We start from the raw sequence: 18,901 nt of genomic DNA, 5'->3' as shown, positions 1-18,901 counted from the left end.
TATATGTTAATACGTACATGTATTTACGTTGTTTATTCATTAACAATCAAAATCGTGTTTAACATAAAGGATTTCATTTGCAGAAAATTATAACAAAGATTAGAATCGAGAGTTCAACAATCGTTAAACTAAAAGGTAAAAGTATACGTTTTCCTAGGAATAGAATTCTATCATTGTTTAGGTTATTGACAATGAAGGAAATCTACGCGACACGTGGTGAGCGACCAAACTCACGTGAGAGTAAGCGATAATTACATTTTATTCAATTGAACATATGGCGAGATCCGCCCACATTTTATGTCCAACGGAAGACTTCGCCGCCTTCAATTACTAGGAAATTACAGTACCAATTAAAATCCTCTGTCGAATAAACGGCGAGGAGAACTCTAAGCCGCTTTCGGGGGATAAGAAGTATCTTTTCATTGCCGGAAAGTATCGAATTTTCCCCCAGCGGTTATTCCGGGGATGTAGCAATGGCTACAAATTCTTCCTAATTAGAACAAAGAGACAGTTGGATTCCTTAATTCCTAAAACCATCTTAAAACGACAAAATCGTTAAGTATCCGGCTTATATTTCATCTGCCGTGCATGGAATTAGGGTTTGCCACTCTTCAATAAACAATAGCCATGGCGAGTTGCAACAAAGCAACGTTTTTAATAAAATCCTGCCGAATGCTTGAATGAAAAAAAAAACCAAACTTCCAACTCTATAGTTTGAGCTAAGCCATATCCAGAACATGTTGAAGGTATGATATATAACAAATCGCCAATCGCAAAATTTCTATTTTAGATAGCTTCTTATCGGGTGGCAAGGTGGGTAACAGTTTTCGAAGGTCCGCAAAGGCGTAGTTGAAAGCCTCCACCCTGACGCGTTCCCGGGTAGCGTGGGCGGTGCGATATTTCTGGGTGGCGCGGCGCCTTCGTCTCCTCTCCTCGCGGGTCAAGGTAAAGTTTTCTTGGTCTCTTGTCTTGCGTTGCTTGATGCCCATGTCCTGGTGTATGAATAAAGTGTCATCGGTTTCACTCTCCGTGATGTATGCCGAAGTGTCTTCTAAGATGGAAATGGAATTTCCAACCACGAAGGAGTCAGAATAGAGTTTTGAATTAATTTCACCGAAATCCTTCATCTGCGAATAAAAAAAAATTGATTATTTTTAAAGAAGAAAATATAAATGAGAATAGCCGCGACTGTTCTTTAAAAATTTTACACCCATTTATCATTAAAAAAAAACTTCCGTTAGTAGAAATATAAAATACAGACAACATCTAACAAATAGATGTGTATGTGAAATAATTTGTGAAGCTGCGTAAACTGCACATAGTATTTTACAATATTGGAGAAAGTTAATAAGGAAGGTATTTATTTATTAATCAGTACGTGTGCCTCGCGGACGGGAACTGGAGGGGTGATATTAAATTATACCTGTTGTCATCGTAATGACAAAATAATCTAATGAGCCGCAGTGTGCCTGTGTGAATGAGTCTTTTATTAGATCGGGTTCTCTAATTCACGCGGACAGATAGTCCCCTGACAGTAATTCACTCGGCTCTCCCCATTGTTCAGTAGTTCTGGACGAATTTTTAGTTCATGTCTGGAAACGGCATTTTTTGTAAGAGTCACAAAAGACAAATTTTATTTATAGGAAGTCAAAAAAATATTCTTTATTCTAAATGTTAACTTTGTTAACTATTACCCCAAAAATATCATAGTTTCTGCGCTGAATTTTTAAATGGGAATTTTAACTGAAAACGTTTAATAATTCAAACTAATTTTATTTTGAAAATTAAACAAAAGTACATCATAAAGTCATTGTGGATACGAAACATTGATTAGCTTAAAGAAAATTCCAAAAATAATTTTGGTTAATTTGAGAATTCAAGATTATATTTTTATTCAAACAATATTCTTTGTGGTGTTATTTTAGATTTCCATATAAATCCTACTGATCCTGTCAATTCAAACTAGAAACCTGTGATATGGTTACATATTCTCCAATCGTACATATTTTTTGCTCGAAAAATATATACAGGATATATCACACTTTGAAATGTTCACAGAATTTCGTGCAAAGTTACAATTCAAAGATAGTGAATATCTCCGGAGTTTTGTATGTTACCTTTGATGCCTCTTTATTGAAATTATCAAATAATGCAATAAGGCGAAAAAAGGGCAAGCCACTTCCAGCTATGTTAACGTATGAAACATCAAGGCTTAACAAGACCAAGAGATCGAAAGTGAACCTGATCTGTTTGCCGGTAAATAAATCAACTTAATCATGGGCCCCACACCAATACGTGTCAAACTAATTAGCGATATTTGGTCCGGGTCTAATTTGTGTCGGAACCGTCAGATGAGGATCCGTGTGGCCCACTAATCATTGGTTCACCAGACTCTCTCTCTCTCTCTCTCTCTCTCTCTCTCTCTCTCTCTCTCTCTCTCTCTCTCTCTCTCTCTCTCTCTCTCCGTCTCTCTCTCTCTCATGCGTATCTGAAGCAATATTTAAGAGTAATCTAATTCTAATTAATCACGAATAGATCTTTTTTCATGATACGTTTTGACTCTATTTATTCATTAAAAATACTCCTATCCAATAAACTATATATAATGCATGTTTAAAAAAGAAAGAAAGAAAAAACACAGAGGTGCACGCTTTGAACATGATGCAGGGTTTTTTTGTATTTATTGCAATCACGCTTCATAAAATAATTTTAATGGTTTGTTCACATGCCTGTTTCAATTTCTTATACCTAAATTAATTGTTTCGTTTTTATAAACGAAGAGCTAATTCTAGCTTAAGGCAAGCTGGCATCAAATGTTTGAACGAAATGGACATAATGAAAGACTAAATGAAAATTCAAATGTTTAGATCAAAGATTTTTGCTTGAAGCAACATGTCAAGATTGAATCCCCTTGTTTTAAGATGATCGTAATAAGAAATTAAGAACATAAGAAACCATGTGCAGATTACATTGTTCTTTCGGTAAATGTTATATTAAATCCAAAGTAAAACGAAAGAATTGACTTGTTTTTACAATAATATTGATTGAATTGTTGTTCATGTTTTTTTTTTTTTTTGCAAATGATGTTATACACGCAAAATACATTTTAACAGATTCAAAAGTCTGATAAGTAAAACCCTTTAAATTGTAGTTTATTAGATTAACATCAATGACTGTGCTTCGTTTAGAAATTTATGATATACCAAATACATAGCTCAATTTTGCTTAATGAAAAGGCATGGAATTTAAGCATTTGATAGATGCCGGCATAACAAAATTATGATGGAAAAAAGGACTTATAGTTACGGAAAAAATCAGTAATTTAAAAGCAAATTGTTTTATGCTACTTAAGATAATAATTCGAGGATATGCTTTTTAACAATCCCTCCCTATTTTCAATACCATTTTTTTCTCAGTAAATTGTTTAATTTCTTGCCCATAAAAAAGCCATTTCAGAGTAAAAATCTTTGAGTTGTTATATTTTATGTACATTTTGATATATCATTATCTAAAAACAGATATATATATATATATATATATATATATATATATATATATATATATATATATATATATATATATATATATATATATATATATATATATATATATTTTATCTAAATACAAAAATTATTTTTGTTCTTTTCATATATTACTTTATTGAAATTAAAGATTGGGAAACTAATTAAAAACACTTTTTGTGACAAAACCTATTTCAAAAATACATATATATGTAACATTAAACGGTATGTAAATAAGTTATGATTAAAAAAATGAATTTATTTTTGGAAAAAAATGTCATGATATATTCCTAAATGTTCTTAGATTGACTGAAATCCCCCAATTCTCCAACGGAAAAATTTATTATAAAACTATCATTAAGAAGTCGATCAGCTGTTTTGTTTTATTGTTCCTTATTTAATACTCTATAAGGTGTTTAATGTCTTTGTCAAATAAAATCGGATCGAGCAGCCAGAATTGTCTTTAGTTGTCTTTAGCGACAAAGATAAAACAGCGTGAGGTGGATTAAGATGTTAGCCGCTGATTTGATGATGTTTAGAGGAAATAATAGGTTGGGGAAACTGTCAATAGCTTTTGTACTTCAAATGCGACAATGTCCGATTGTATAAGAAACACGACAAATTATTTGTTTAAAGAAATTATCGAATGCACGTGAATATATATATGTATAGTCTGTTAAAGATTGTATAAGAATTTGAAAAAAAAATTGAGATAGAGGAATAAATAGATATTCGAAAATTCGAAAACAAGCTTAAATACACAATACACTGTGTTTATATTCACATGTATTTGTGTCAAAGACGATTATTTTTGCAACATATATATATATATATATATATATATATATATATATATATATATATATATATATATATATATATATATATATATATATATATATATACGTTGCAAAAATAATCGTCTTTGACACAAATACATGTGAATATAAACACAGTGTATTGTGTATTTAAGCTTGTTTTCGAATTTAAAGTAATACAGAAAATACCGGTACACAGATTAAAAAATAGATAGACGAATAAAAATAGAGGAAATGGCAATAAATCAATGAAATAAAATAATTTTTAATCAAAATATTGCCTTTTTTCTAATTTTCAATGTTTCATTATTTTGCCATGAAAATATCTACAGCTGATAAAGGAATGCTTTACAAAATTGAATACTTTTGATAGCAAGGACAGGAAAGGAATTTAATTCTGTAGTATATTATTTATACAATGAAAAAGATGTTCTTTTAAGATTAATTCATATTTATTATACATTCTAGTTATTATGCTTAATTAAAAGTAATCTTTATCCCTTTCTTCTCTCCCCTTTTTAAAAACCAAAAATGCACGTTTTTAGAACAATGTACGTATATTTCTTAAATCCGAAAAAGGTTATTGAAAAAAGAAAAAAAAAATCTCACAATCCCAACTTGATAGAAAACTTTGTCTTTTTGATATTTGAAATTACAGTTAAACTGAGAATAATAGAACAATATCAATTTTTTTTTATTTTTTGTTTTCTTTCACATTTATTAAAGAAGTGCGTGCATATAAAAAAACCAAATCGACGTAATTATTATAATACCTAAATTAAGAAATTTAAAGAACGATATATTACCTTTCTTCTTCAGTGCGAAATGTCCAGCTCTTCTTAAATTAATAAAAATCTGAAAGAATATCTTATTTCAATGTTTTAAGCTTTTCGAAGAAACATTCGGCCTGCATCTTGAGGTGGAAGTGAAATTTTATGTACTTGTGTGGTTTGTAAGAAGGCTCATCTCATTGGCTCCTGCAAGATGTCTCTGCCATCGGGATGCTTGTAAAGCTATCGATTTTTGTCTGTCTTAGAAAACTTTTACGACATTCAAAGAAGAGCCTAATTTGGTTTAAATGGACACATCGTAGTAATTATACATTATGGTTAGGAATTTTACGCTAATTAAGTTTTCCGGAAATGGCATTTATTTTGTTCAAAACCATTATTAATGTATCATAAATTTTACCAGTTTGTCGGGTGTACTTTTGATATTTTGTTGATATGAAAGGGTCTGACAGCATGTCATTATGATGAAGTATTACTTTTAGAAATAACACATACACTCCATAATATAGATATTACAAGTTCTTCCATGAAATCAGATTAATAATTTTCTAAAATTTGTTATTTCCTTGATTATTATGTTACTTCCTCATAACACCAACTGCGTCGTAATTATGCTTAGCGTATATTTTTGTATATTTATCATGCATTTTTGTATATCAAAAATAAAATTTTGAAATCTTTATGAATTCATTAAAAAAAAAAAGAAAATAAAAAACTATATATAATGTAAACGTAGCTTATATAGTAATTAATTCTTTATTGCCAATCTGTATCCATCTTGTAAAATAAAGTAGAGAATCAGTTAATTACGCTTGATTCTCTAATACACTAATATACAACAACCCTATACCTGAAGAAAAACATGGTTTTGTGTCAATAGAGAGAGACAGCTGCCGAGAGTAATTTCCTTTACGCATTAAAGAGGTGGGTCCGTAAAGACATCTGAGCCAAGAGCTTTTAATCAGACAAGACCGACTTTGCCACAGTCTTCATTCACATACTTTTCTTTCATCTTTTGCAAATATCAATTTCTGTCGTTTGCGTCAAAAATATCATAAATCAAAATGATGCAATGGAAACAGAAAATCAGGTCGCACTTTGGAAAGGCAATATAGGGTAGAAATATAATTTTCCACTTACTTTCAATATTTGCGAGCTTAAAGCCAAATAAAAATTAATATAAGAAAGAAGGAAAAGGAACACTTGATACGAATAAGACTACTTTATAAAGAAATACAAAACATGTATGATCACATATGAAAATGAAACAATCAGCGTTTCATGAAGTATATGTATGAGGTGTAACTGTCCTTATTACGTCAACAAGAAAATGGTAACAAAAAAGACTCAGTGTTGCGTTGATCAGTTAATAAAGGTTTTAACATAATGTATGTAGTGATGTTTCGAAATCATCACAAACATATATATGTACAAAAAGTGTATTATAATTTTCAGTGATTTCATCTCAATTGTGAATCACATCCAAATATGGATTGTCCTTTGAATGGACTCCTATAACTGTTTCGTTTTCCGTATCATGGGTGGACAAGACGTTTATTTCCCTTTCTGATGTTTCACTGCTTTCGATGCAAACAATCCCATCTCTGTCAGCCGAGTCAATGATTTTAACGTACTTATATTTATTCTCGGTAGTTACTGGCTTTGAATACGACCCATCGCTTGACGTGCTATTGCTGCTGGACACTTCCGGTTCTGTACTCTTCTCGTCAGAAGATTCTTCCCAGCCAGGACCGGAAGACCCCGTTGGATCATTCTTGAGCGGTGTATGCAGAACCAATTGAGGATCTGAGGTGACCTCACAGAGTGGTATGTCCTCTCTTTTGTGCACAGTTGGAGGACTATTGGTTTCCATAGTTTCATAACGGTCGTCGATGTCACAGTATACCGACTCCGCAGTGTCCTCATATGTACTTCTCTGAACATATACAGCGGGTACTTTTCTTTCTCGATTTTTACAATTTCTCTCGTAAATTTGAAAGATTATTATTACCATTAAGAAAAATATAACGACTCCGCCAATGATCAAAGTAAGTGTCGTTGAGTTGAATTCAATGGAAGGATTAATTTTGGAGGGGTGATACGTTGTGACAATATGTTTAGTGAAACTGTGGCTGATAAAGATTCTTGAGGAAGAATTACTTTGAACAGCAGTTCTGATTGGCGCTGTTGACGCTATGAAAAAAGAAAGAGAAATCTAAATTCAGTTAATATGCGGTGATAAAACCAAACAGAGCAAATTATACTGATTGCTTCACGATTCAGAAAGTTGAAAACAATAAAGTGAATTACATTTGGACAAGCAAGAACTTTTACATTTTCAACTCAAAATGTAACCCTGAATTGCCATAACTCGTAAATATGTTTATTTATATTACAATCCATGTAAGAACATCAAATCAAAATATTTAAACACTATAAGAGTTTGTATAATAAAAAAATTCAACAAAGGCTGCTGAAATAAAACATGTTTTTGGCAGATGTGAATATGTCCTGTTTTGCCCCGTCTATGCATATCATTAAAAATCAATACATTTGAATAAAAATCGCATATTTTCTTTATTATTATGCATATATTTTCATGTCTAAAGTATTTCTTATCAAAAACATAAAACAGAGTTTTTTGAGCATTTATGAATAAGACTTAAATAAATTCTTACCATCTCTTTTACAACCATAACGATAATTACATTCTGATTGATTGCAGTCACATTCGTCTGTACAGAACCGTCCAAATGCCGGATAATGACATGGAACTCCACAGTTACTACCAAAATATCCTACAGGACAGGCTATAAATCAGAAAAAATCTGAAAATATGACTTCCGCTAAATAAAAACTTGATATTGGTAAAATCTTCCATTTAATGTTTTAACGCTTTTTACCTTCACAACGCCCATCAACCATGTAATAATTTGTACAACAGCCTCCGCTACACAAAAATAGAAATCAAAATATACGGATTCAAAATTGGATCTAAAATACATTTTATCTTTTTCATTATGTAAATAAAAATATCTAGCATCATATACGTACCCAGATTTTGTCTCGTCGTTGTCACAGTCACCTTTGCATGTTGATTTTTCATAAAAGGCGAGAATAATAAAAAGTAAGTACACATGCAGGGTATATTCTCCACAAAACAACATATTAAAATAAATACCAACAACAATTGTATACATACATGATACGATTTTCATAATTCGAAAGTGAGGAAATAACGACAGTATGTTCATGTATGAAATTCCATACCAGAACATGTTTTCCCACAAATGAGATTATGATAAAGAGGGTATTTGATTGATAGGAACATGTTATCAAAATTTCCTCATATGCTTTAAAACTGCTTTCCCTTGCCAATTGAAATGCAGTATTTCTGCCGTGTTTTGACGTGTTGTAAATTTATTGAAAAAAGTGCATTTGTAAAAAAAAAATGGCAGTGTCAGTTTTGGAACTATTTTATTGAACTAAATAGCCGGAAAAAATCCGGTTTATTTCATTTGTTTGAGGCGTAAAAATGATCGAAAAAAAAAGCGAAAAATAAATTATGAACAAAACACTGGGTATACGGTACAACTATAAGAAAAATATTAATGCGTATTAATCAATAATACATTTTAATAAATTGCATAAATTAAATGAATAAGATGCGTTTCTTATGACTTTAACAATTAATTATTAATAATATTTGCGACTTAGAACTAATGAATGAAGGTTATTCGGGTATTATCGTTTTCACAAAAATCCAATCTATTCATTCTTATTTGAGATAGCAAATACCAGGTAAATTTAAAGTATAGAAATCAAGAAAGAAAGTTATATCATGATTTTTGGTTTTTTCACTATACTTTAGAGCCTGAATCGCATGCACATATTTGCTTTTGGTACCTTCCATGAATATTCTGTGATTTTTCCCTAACTTTCCAATAAGTTGCCAAATTTTTAACTTGTAATTTATGCTTTGATATCATATTTCAATTAATTAATTTGCTGACCGGGAAATTTGTTACGGTCTGTATCGATAAGGTCTGTCACCGCTTCTGGTTGTGTTTTGTCTTCTTGCTGCGGTTGCCCACTGGACGTTATCTCGAACATTACGTCTGTTAAAAGAAAGTTTAGGTTTTGAACTAATGAAGCATATGCGTCCATGTATGTCTTTTTGTACTTTATAATGGCAGATCTAGAGAGTCTGCAAATGCATCATTGAAGAAATTGCAAATGCATTCAATGATGTTAAAATAAATTTGGCCAAAAATTAATTTTTTCGATTTTAATACTTACAATGCTTCAGAAAGCCATTTTTAATAGGCAATCGAAATTTGAGTGTTATTTGTTAAGTTATAAGTGAGTTACAGAGCTTGAAATTCTTCACTTTGTGAACAAAGCGTTTGTTTACATTAATTTGGAACGTTGAAATAAAAATTGTGTTAAACGTAAGGAACTGTTTAAAAAATAGATATATAAATATGAAATAAATAAAAAGATAGACAAATAAGCTGGGAAAAAAAGTTTTACTGGTATATCGAACCTATGTAAATAAAAACAGGGCACGAGTCTTGTTTACATGACAAAGAATTGTGAGCCCTGTATCTTGCTTATAACTCTACGAATGACTCTCAAATTTTACTTGATCATTAGAAATGCATTTCTAAAACATTGTAAATAAAAAAAAAACAACTCTTAAAAATAGAATTTGACCAAAATCGTGACCATGCCCCTTTGAGGTATAAAGTTACATTAATTTTGTGGTCAAACCAATTATGAAAAAAATATCAGGAACGAAAATCCGCTGGCATGTCTTACCATCACTTTCACAGCCATACATATGATTACAGTCTGTTATGTTGCATTCACATTTCTGCTTACAAAGCATTCCAAATGTCGGATAATAACATGGAACCGTACATTCACTACCAAAGTATCCCACAGGACAGACTGAAACAGAAAAATATCATAGCTATAACTTCAAATAATATTTACGGCTAAACTCCAACTACATTTTGACAAAACAGTAACTTATTAATCAAATGCTTCTAACCTTGACAACTTCCATTAACCATGTAATAATTTGCACAACATTTTCCGCTGTAAATAAGAACAAAGCGCGTTTAATACAATACAAAACAATATCATTCAATGATCTTATTGTAAAATATTGTAAAATGAACTTACCCAGGGCTGGTTAAACCATTGTCACAGTCACCTTGACATCGTGTTTTCTCATTGAAAACGATAACCAAAAAGTATGAATAATGAGAAAATGTTCGTAAATTGATCATGTTTTACACTAGAGACATTATTTACCAACCAAAGATTACATCATTTTATTAATGACACCGTTATATTACTCGTAAGTGAGGAAATGACAACAGAGCGTTCATATTTGGAAACACTTGGTTTCCCTGTATGTTGCGTTTTGGTGAATAATGCTGAAGTGGGCAGTTGTTTGAACTGAAGTAGATTTTAATAATTTCCTTAAATGAGTTTAAACTAAAAAGAGCCTTTCTTACATACATGTAATTCAATTTCGTCATAAATTATCATAGATTATTATATAATACTTGTTAATCTGTAACAAATTAAAATGATAGAAATATATTCAGAAGTTGACCTCTCCATTCCCCCCAGAATATACTTTTCGCCTTTACCTGATTATATCATGTCGCATATTTAGCCTACATTTTCATTATACTACTATGAGTTATAAGTAACCTTTATTTTGTTTATTGGTTACTATAATAATAATTATAAGTTTAAAATGATTGTTGTAAGATATGGACTCGTTTGAATGCATATAGGGGCGCAGAGATAAATGACATAATTAAATATTGAACCTAAAAAGAGTTCACACATCTTTTTAGAGTGTGGCATTTTTTATTCACAGTATCACACATGTAATTCTAGATATTGAAATCTCTTTAAAAAGCATGACCTTTAGAAAACAGTTTGTATATCTAGACTTTATGAGCCAAATGTATATCTTGATGCATGTTGTTTGCTTCTATAGTAGGTTTACGAAGTTCAAAATCATAGCATCGAAGTTAAAACATGCAGATCAGACGTTAAGATATAATCCGTTTTAAAAAAAACTATCGTCTCTTTTGAGCAGAATATGATTACGAATCGTTCTTATCTTTTCTTTAAAGACGAAATAAGGATATCTTTCACAATATATAAATGAGAGGAACAAAGAGTTTTGATGGGAAGCTATCTGCAAAGATCAACACACGGTTCGTTTCGATAACTTTCATAAACGTTTTTATTTCAGGCTCACCCTTGAAGGCTGAAAATTTGGGGCATATCGTTGTTAGTCTTCCTGCAATGACTTCATGCATTTAAGTTTAATTTCTTTTGAAACTTATCAGATAAGGTATTCGAGTTATGTTTTATTTTAAATTCCCATGCATTATCAATGCATTTAGATTTAAAAATCTGTAGGCGGTTTCTTATATGGAAAATGTCAGCGACGTATTGTTCTAGAAAACATTTCCAAACAGGAAGTGTTGTTTTTTGGTTAAGGCTGACAATTTATGGTTTTATCATTTATAGATGAAAAGATAAATCCCCCTGAAATAAAACCTCTATCATTATGGTGCTTGGCTTGTGATAGAACTATCTATCATATTTACTTTTTTTATTTTTCATAAATTTATTTTTGACAGCCGTATAGAGGCTTTGTATTTCTAATGATTTATTATTTGCTATGTTTTAAAAGTGTTCATTCTGCAGACATGTTTAAGTAACTTCTTGCTCTCTCAGACGGATTGATTGCATTCATTGGTCTCTTCAAGTTGTTTTTTGCAATTGTTTTTTAAAGTTTCTTTGACCGTTCGAATAGTTCCAAATGTTCTAATTTTCAAATCACAAAACAAAATGATTCAATTTTCAAAATCAGGTCGCCCCTTTAGAATGGATATACAAGGTACAAACAATTATTTTTCCGTCTATGTTTTATTGTTATAAGATCTAATATATAAACGAATATAAAAAAAATACACATGATGAAAAGAATGTTGATAGAGAAAGACAAAATCATGAACAAAATGAAAATTTAACTTTTAGAGAAGTTCTAATTTTTAAAACTATTTCAAATATTAATACATCGAATTGCATTCGTGAGTTTTCAATGAGTTTTATCATAGTTGTGAATTGCATTCAAATATGGGCTGCCTAGTAAAAGGACTGCTATTAATATACACATATATACAACTTAAAACTGTTTCGTTCTTTGCCTCACAGGTGGATATGATATTCTTTTTTAAGTATAGTTGTGCGTTGCTATCGACAGAAACAGAACTTTTTCCGTCATTTGAGTAAAATACTGCTGGGCACCTCGGGTTCTTTCCTTTTTTCCTAAAAAAAATTCTTCCTAACCAAAGCCAGACGGCTGTGTTATATCTTTGCAAATGGAACATGATCGGTGCGATCTCAAAGAGTTATATGTCCTCCGTTGTGCCCGATGCTTGAAGACTGTTGGCCTCCATCCTCCCATAAAAGTCGTTAATAAAACGGTGTGCCGGCTCTGTGGTGTCCTCATATAGTCTACTCTGTACATGAACAGCTGGTCGTTTTATTTCCTGATTTTTACAATTTCTCTCATAAATTTGAAAGATGATTATCAAAATTAATAATAAAATAACGATTCCTCCAATAATCATAATGATTGTGGTCGAGTTGAATTCAGTGCAATAGTTTGTGATGGAGGGGTTATACTTTGTCTTAATTGGTACGGTAATAAGATGATCACTTACATTACTTATGGAGGATTTACTGCTCATTGGTGTTGTAGATCTTGCTGGTACTGTTGAATCTGTGGTGCCTAAAAACCAAATTCATAAACCAGCAAAATGAATATAAGCGGAAACCTGCTTATTCAATTCATACTTTTAAAAATCATTTGAAGAATATAACAACAGTTTTACTGTTAAATAGTAAATTTTATATTTGAGGACTTGAAGACGTGTTTTGATGAACGCAGTCAAGAAAATATGCTATACGGTCTAAATGAACAATCCATCAGAAAAATACTAGTAATATAAATGGCTTACCATATTTTTTACAACCATTAATGTGGTCACATTCTGATTGGCTGCAGTGACATTCTTTGAAACAAAATTGTCCATATAATGGATAAGGGCATGAACGAGTACAATTAAAACCAATGTATCCCACGGGACAGGCTAAAAAAAACCCAAAACAGTTCTTTTAGAATTAAAAGCTAATAATTTTACTGAAAAAGACGTATAATATGTATTCTTCGAACACATCTAACCTTCACAAGATCCTCCAACCAAGTGATAATCCGAGCAACACGTTCTACAACAAATGAAATATACAGATTAACAGTTTAAATACCCTATAACCAACTCAATGTCTTGTTTTTAAAAAAAACGTGGAATAAATTCTTACATGTACCTTCTTCCAAAATAATCACAGATACCTTGACGTCGTGTTGCGTTATGAAAAGCAGGAAAAATAACCAGCAAGAGAAAAGCTCGTACGTACACCATAATTCGCACAATAAATATGTATTTTTAACTGAGAGACTAGTTATGACACTCTTTATATATACATATATATATATATATATATATATATATATATATATAGAGAGAGAGAGAGAGAGAGAGAGAGAGAGAGAGAGAGAGAGAGAGAGAGAGAGTTTTTGATGAATAATAATAAAGTTGGTCCTTGATTGTTTGTAACAGGTTTCATTAATTTCCTCAATAATTTTATATCTAGTGCGTTCCTTTTTGGGAGTTGATTTTAATCATCTCTCCTATGCAGTCACTCTGGCAAACCGAAAGTGAAACAGTGTTTGGACCTAAGCACAAATCACCGCCGCTGACAAGACTTAGTTCTTGAAAATAATAGAAAAAATCGATGTACAGTATGCTAAAGCATTGTTTTCAAAGAAACTTATCTATAAACACTTTGAAAATAGTAAGATTTTATATAATACGAACAAGTTAGATATTTTTGTAGTCTCATGTATTTCTACGCCAGAGTTTAATATAGTCTCGTTCAACCAAACGCTCGGCTGTCTCCGTAAATATCCGACAAGCAGAGAGGCTCGGATATTAACAGAGACAGCCGAACGTCTAGTTGAACGAGACTAGAGTTCTATATCAATAGTGCTTGGATCAATACAATTTTTAGAATGTTTTCGATAACTAATACATAGTTTAAAATCCATCTTTAAATATTATACAACATGGTTCATATGGGGTTTCTCGAACTTCTTGACAGAAAAGTCTAAAAATCCATATTATACATATTATAAAAAAAGTGCATAATTCAAATACAGACTAGAAACTAATTGCCATGCAAGATAATAAATGATGATCGATAAAATCAACCCCGTCAGTACTTCAGTACTTTGATTTTGTTTCGCACTTTGGGTACACTACTTCAACATATAATTTACATTGAGAATCAATTTTGAGTCATAAGTAAAATATTAACGTTGCACAACAGTTTCAAAATTACATAAAATATACGTTGAATCTACGGTAAAAACAACATTGAGGTAAAGTTTGTTCCGTATTGTGTATTTGCTAGATAGTTTTTTCCACGCACGTTTAAAGCTGACATGCATTTCAAAAACATAATGTCGCCAGGTTAGTTTCTATGGCTTCTCAACTACCACTTGGGTATATATACAGGCCGAGAAAGTTAGGTTCGGCTACCTTCCGATCGAGGCATTTAGGTTACATGAACTCCTGAATGATAGAGCTACTCAATGTAATACACGATAAATAAAGGAAACAACGTTCAATAAAAAGCAAAAGATTGTTTTGTTTTATATATATAAGATCAATTGTACCTGCAATTTCGACACTGCTGTGCTGTCTTATTTCGCATATGCATGCACATCGAACACGTGTGCCGCTCATACAGAGTGCACATTGTTTGCATCTTCCTGTAGACCACTGTCGCACTGTATCCAATACAGTAGATAAGTGATAATAAATCAAAAAAAGTATAAACAACTAAACACCGCTTTCGTCAGATTCTAAAAAAACCCACTCCGTTTTCTGAAGTCCAATTTGTCAATGCACGATCTGCAAGGGTGTGTGTTTCGCACATGTGCAATAATGTAACAATACGTCACAGGAGAACGTTCGAATCAATCTACAATGATCAAGGATTTTGTCATTGTCCTCAAAATGAAGACCACAATCGTACCACAAACATTCATACTATACAAGAAACTACAACAGGAAGCAACAATTGAAAAGACGACACCAACAATTGAGAGAGAAATTTCGAACATGTTATAACCATCAAATTAAAGACCATAAGAATGCTGTGGTTTATATGTAAAAGAATGTAGTAACAGACTTTATAATTAAAATCAAATTTGTGAAATAACCTTAAGGAGGTAATTTTGTTACAATTTGTCTAAAAAATGTCTGTCTCACCTGTTTGTCTATCTCTGAATGCGTTGTTTTTTTTGGAGTTAGCACGCACTCAACATAAATCAAGTCATATTGGCCACGTTTAAGTAAACCTTCTTCCATTATAAAATGCATGAACATATCATCTAATGTAATTTTAATAATCTGATCATCTATGCAAGCTATTTAATCTGATGTCATTGTGTCAACTGTTTACTCGATTATTTTGAATGAATTTCTTTGGTTTTGAGCCTTCTCCCAGATGCTTATGAGCTTTGTTCTTTAAAAGCTGTAGGAATTTTATTCTTGTTCATTTTAGGTTAAAATTCAAAGAGCTATAAATTTGTGTAGGTTTATTAATCCAATGACTGCATGGGTCTACACCAATGGTTGGTTAAAGATAAACGCCTATATATCACTCAAAGAGAACCTTTTGTTATTCTGTACATAGGTATAAGATATTCCGCTGTTTGTTATAACATATAGGATGAACAGGACCAAAAAAAAAATAAAATTGACATTATATATAAAAAAAAAATTATATAGGAGAGTATCAATTTATCAGCTTGTGCGATTTATCGCTCCTTATACGTCAAACATGTACACGAATGGCTCTTATCTTGTACGTATAGTTTTGCTCTAGTGATCTGAATGAAATTCAGAATTGAATATTTCTCAATTACATGTACTCGTTCAATAATTGAATATTATTCACAAGTACATGTACATGTACAAGTGAGAGGATCGGACTGTTTTAATGCGGAGCAAATGACCCACACATATTATTGACAGTTCAATAGCTTTCATGAGAGTTTATTCTTTTTCAACTTATTGTGCCCTTGATCATTGAAGATCGGGCGCAGACAGTCTCATTAAGTTTTTTTCTCTTGTCTGCTTGAGCAAACTTGAATATATTTTTGCCGTATATTAAGAACCCTCACATACAAGCTTATTAAGTTTAGTAGATTTATTTGACCACTAATGCTCTTCTGAATGTAAACAAATTTAAAACGCTGAGTTTTCCGATCTATATTTAATGCATAAGAAACTCAAAGTATCCATATTTTATTAATATTATTCAGGTTATATTATTTGGCTATTTGTTTGTTCGTTTAGTGATTCACTTTACGTCAGTTTTTTTAATAAAAAAAAATCACAACCAAAAGCTTAACGCAGAAAAAATCTCGTTTATTTTTATATATTGCTACGCAACAGCCAATGTTGATTTTACAGATCTGTTACGGACTTGCTTAGTCTCGGAAATATATACATTTACATACTAGTATTAAGGTAAGATGTATGAAATACTTCATGTAATATGGATGCATTATTTACACATAAAACATTCTAACATAAGCAACACTGCTGGATAGTACTACAATCTTTAATAAATAGTACTTTTGATGCACGCAGTAGTATTTAATTAAAAGAGAAAATTAAACCAGAACAGATCAAAATTAAATAAAGTTTATTTAAAAACTAAACAATATATTGAATTAAAAAAAAAACCTATCCCCCGTCACACAATATCAAAGGAGAAATAAATATGTATAAATGTACAATTTAAAAAATTAATCAACCAATATTTGGTACCTTAGTTATACAACCATTACATGCATATACAAATGTAACGATTGATATAAACAGCTTTTTGTCACGGATTGTATCAGAAAAAAGTAATGTCTTTGTTATTACCAAGAACAAAATAGATAAAATAATACCGCTGGAGAGTACTATAATTTTCAATAAATAATACAATTCATGTAAGCAATTGTATACTGAATGACATATAATGAACGTTTATGGAAAAATTAAAAAAAAACCCAACTGTATTATTCCTGTATGAAAGTACTTATCTTCATTTTAATATATTAGGTCTTTCTCACCCCCTCGCGTACATAGAACTTGCTGGGTATGGTTTATGATAATGCTTGCTAAAAGTGTTTCTACATTACACATGTGATGCTAGTAAGTAAATAAAACCCTATAGTCTATACAATCATTTTTCGATATATCGGATATCAAGGAGTATATATAGCACAATAGGCAACAAGAAATCATATTGATGCAAGCGTCAAATGGGCCGCAAAAATATAATTGTTGTATGAATCATCATCATTGGTTGTTTATAGAAAAAACAAATCTTAAAGAAAAAAACAACTAGTTGGTTGTACTAATTTTTATGGTAAATTTTAATATAACTTTTTCAGTTTTCAATTTTCAGTAACACGGTTTGAAGTTTAACATTTTACTATTGTTATACCCCTGTAAAACAGTTACATGTACTATATTATTCTATACGAAAAAAGTCCAGCATTTTGACTCTTGGACTTGAACTGTTAGATTGGAACTGTTAAAATCGACTGTTAAAAAAGACTCTTGACCGGTGACGTCACATTCCGCGAAAACGTGTTATTGAGTAGAAGGGGTATAACAAAACAGTTGTTGACTGTGTCTCGGGCAACAGTTGATCTGTCGGACCGGCTCGCAAACTGTTGCCAGCGGCCTTCGGCCGTAAGCAACAGTTTACGAGCCGGTCCGACAGATCAACTGTTGCCCTCGACACCAGTCAACAACTGTATACTATTATTAAGAATCGAGTTCGTTACCGTAAGCATTTCTAACGGTAATTGTATGACTATTGCCACATATAGTATGAAGTAATATCATTTATATAAAATTTCATGTCATTTGGGTCTTTATGTCCAGTTTACCGATCCCGATGCATTGTTTCGAAAAGAATGAAAAAATCCGAAATTTCCTGAATAGATTATAGTCTCGATAAAAACGCACCTAACACTAGACTGGCAATGCATGTCTGATATGCGCAATTACGTACGATAGAGACAGAGGACCAGTCTATACCTAACACGACAGTCTATGACTGAAAAGGCAGAAAACATTTCTTCATGCATATTTACTTTTAATTCATAAAAATAAGCAAAGTTTTAATTCTGTAAACAAAAAGCTAACCCGTAGAAACGCAGTTACAATATTCAAATGTATATCAAATAACGGACCGCCTTCCGGCGGCCCGTAATCAAGTAAACTTCGCTCGATGTATTCAACTGTTCAAGGCAAGATCAACTTTCTCAGCATATTTTTTGTGAAACAAGTACCAACTTTAAGTGTCAATATATTGCATCAATTTAAAATAAAGTATTTCCTGTACCAAAGATGTTACCCTTGTTCATCTTGTCTCGTTAACGAGATTGGAAGTAACTAATTTCCCGCCTAAACTACGTGCTAATGTCTCCACTTATTTCTCATAAGCATGCTCTTTATATACCAATTGCCAAATTCCTATACAACGTCTTATTAAAATCTGTGGTTTATGGTTAGCCTAATAAAGT

The 18,901-nt window shown here is 31.5% G+C and overlaps 2 protein-coding genes and 1 pseudogene across 2 annotated transcripts; all 3 read right to left on the bottom strand.

Annotated features, from left to right (window-relative positions):
- Positions 1-5,285, bottom strand: LOC128155573 (helix-loop-helix protein 15-like). Its single transcript, XM_052817340.1, has 2 exons — positions 5,146-5,285; positions 1-1,127 (listed from the first exon to the last, which is right to left on the bottom strand). Exon 2 carries the CDS (start codon positions 1,125-1,127, stop codon positions 720-722), a length of 408 nt encoding a protein of 135 aa, XP_052673300.1. The 5' UTR covers positions 5,146-5,285; the 3' UTR covers positions 1-719.
- Positions 5,286-6,568: 1,283 nt separating this feature from the next.
- Positions 6,569-10,451, bottom strand: LOC128155574 (platelet endothelial aggregation receptor 1-like). Its single transcript, XM_052817341.1, has 7 exons — positions 10,321-10,451; positions 10,187-10,233; positions 9,952-10,083; positions 8,185-8,215; positions 8,034-8,080; positions 7,809-7,940; positions 6,569-7,323 (listed from the first exon to the last, which is right to left on the bottom strand). Exons 1-7 carry the CDS (start codon positions 10,425-10,427, stop codon positions 6,596-6,598), a joined length of 1,224 nt encoding a protein of 407 aa, XP_052673301.1. The 5' UTR covers positions 10,428-10,451; the 3' UTR covers positions 6,569-6,595.
- A 2,133-nt stretch (positions 10,452-12,584) lies between these two features.
- Positions 12,585-13,658, bottom strand: LOC128192139 (uncharacterized; annotated as a pseudogene).
- Positions 13,659-18,901: the final 5,243 nt, after the last annotated feature.

Source organism: Crassostrea angulata, chromosome 7 (genome assembly GCF_025612915.1).
Source record: "Crassostrea angulata isolate pt1a10 chromosome 7, ASM2561291v2, whole genome shotgun sequence".
Taxonomy (NCBI): Eukaryota; Metazoa; Mollusca; class Bivalvia; order Ostreida; family Ostreidae; genus Magallana; species Magallana angulata.
Note: the sequence above shows the minus strand (reverse complement) of the source record. Positions and strands in the feature narration are given on the sequence as shown.

Coding starts and splice junctions, on each gene's coding strand:
- LOC128155573 (XM_052817340.1), bottom strand. CDS start 1,127: ATGAAGGATTTCGGTGAAATTAATTCAAAACTCTATTCTGACTCCTTC.
- LOC128155574 (XM_052817341.1), bottom strand. CDS start 10,427: ATGATCAATTTACGAACATTTTCTCATTATTCATACTTTTTGGTTATC. Junction 8,216..9,951: donor GTATGGCTGTGAAAGTGATG/GTAAGACATGCC, acceptor CAACATGCAAAG/GTGACTGTGACAACGACGAG. Junction 7,324..7,808: donor TTATGGTTGTAAAAGAGATG/GTAAGAATTTAT, acceptor CTTTTTTCATAG/CGTCAACAGCGCCAATCAGA.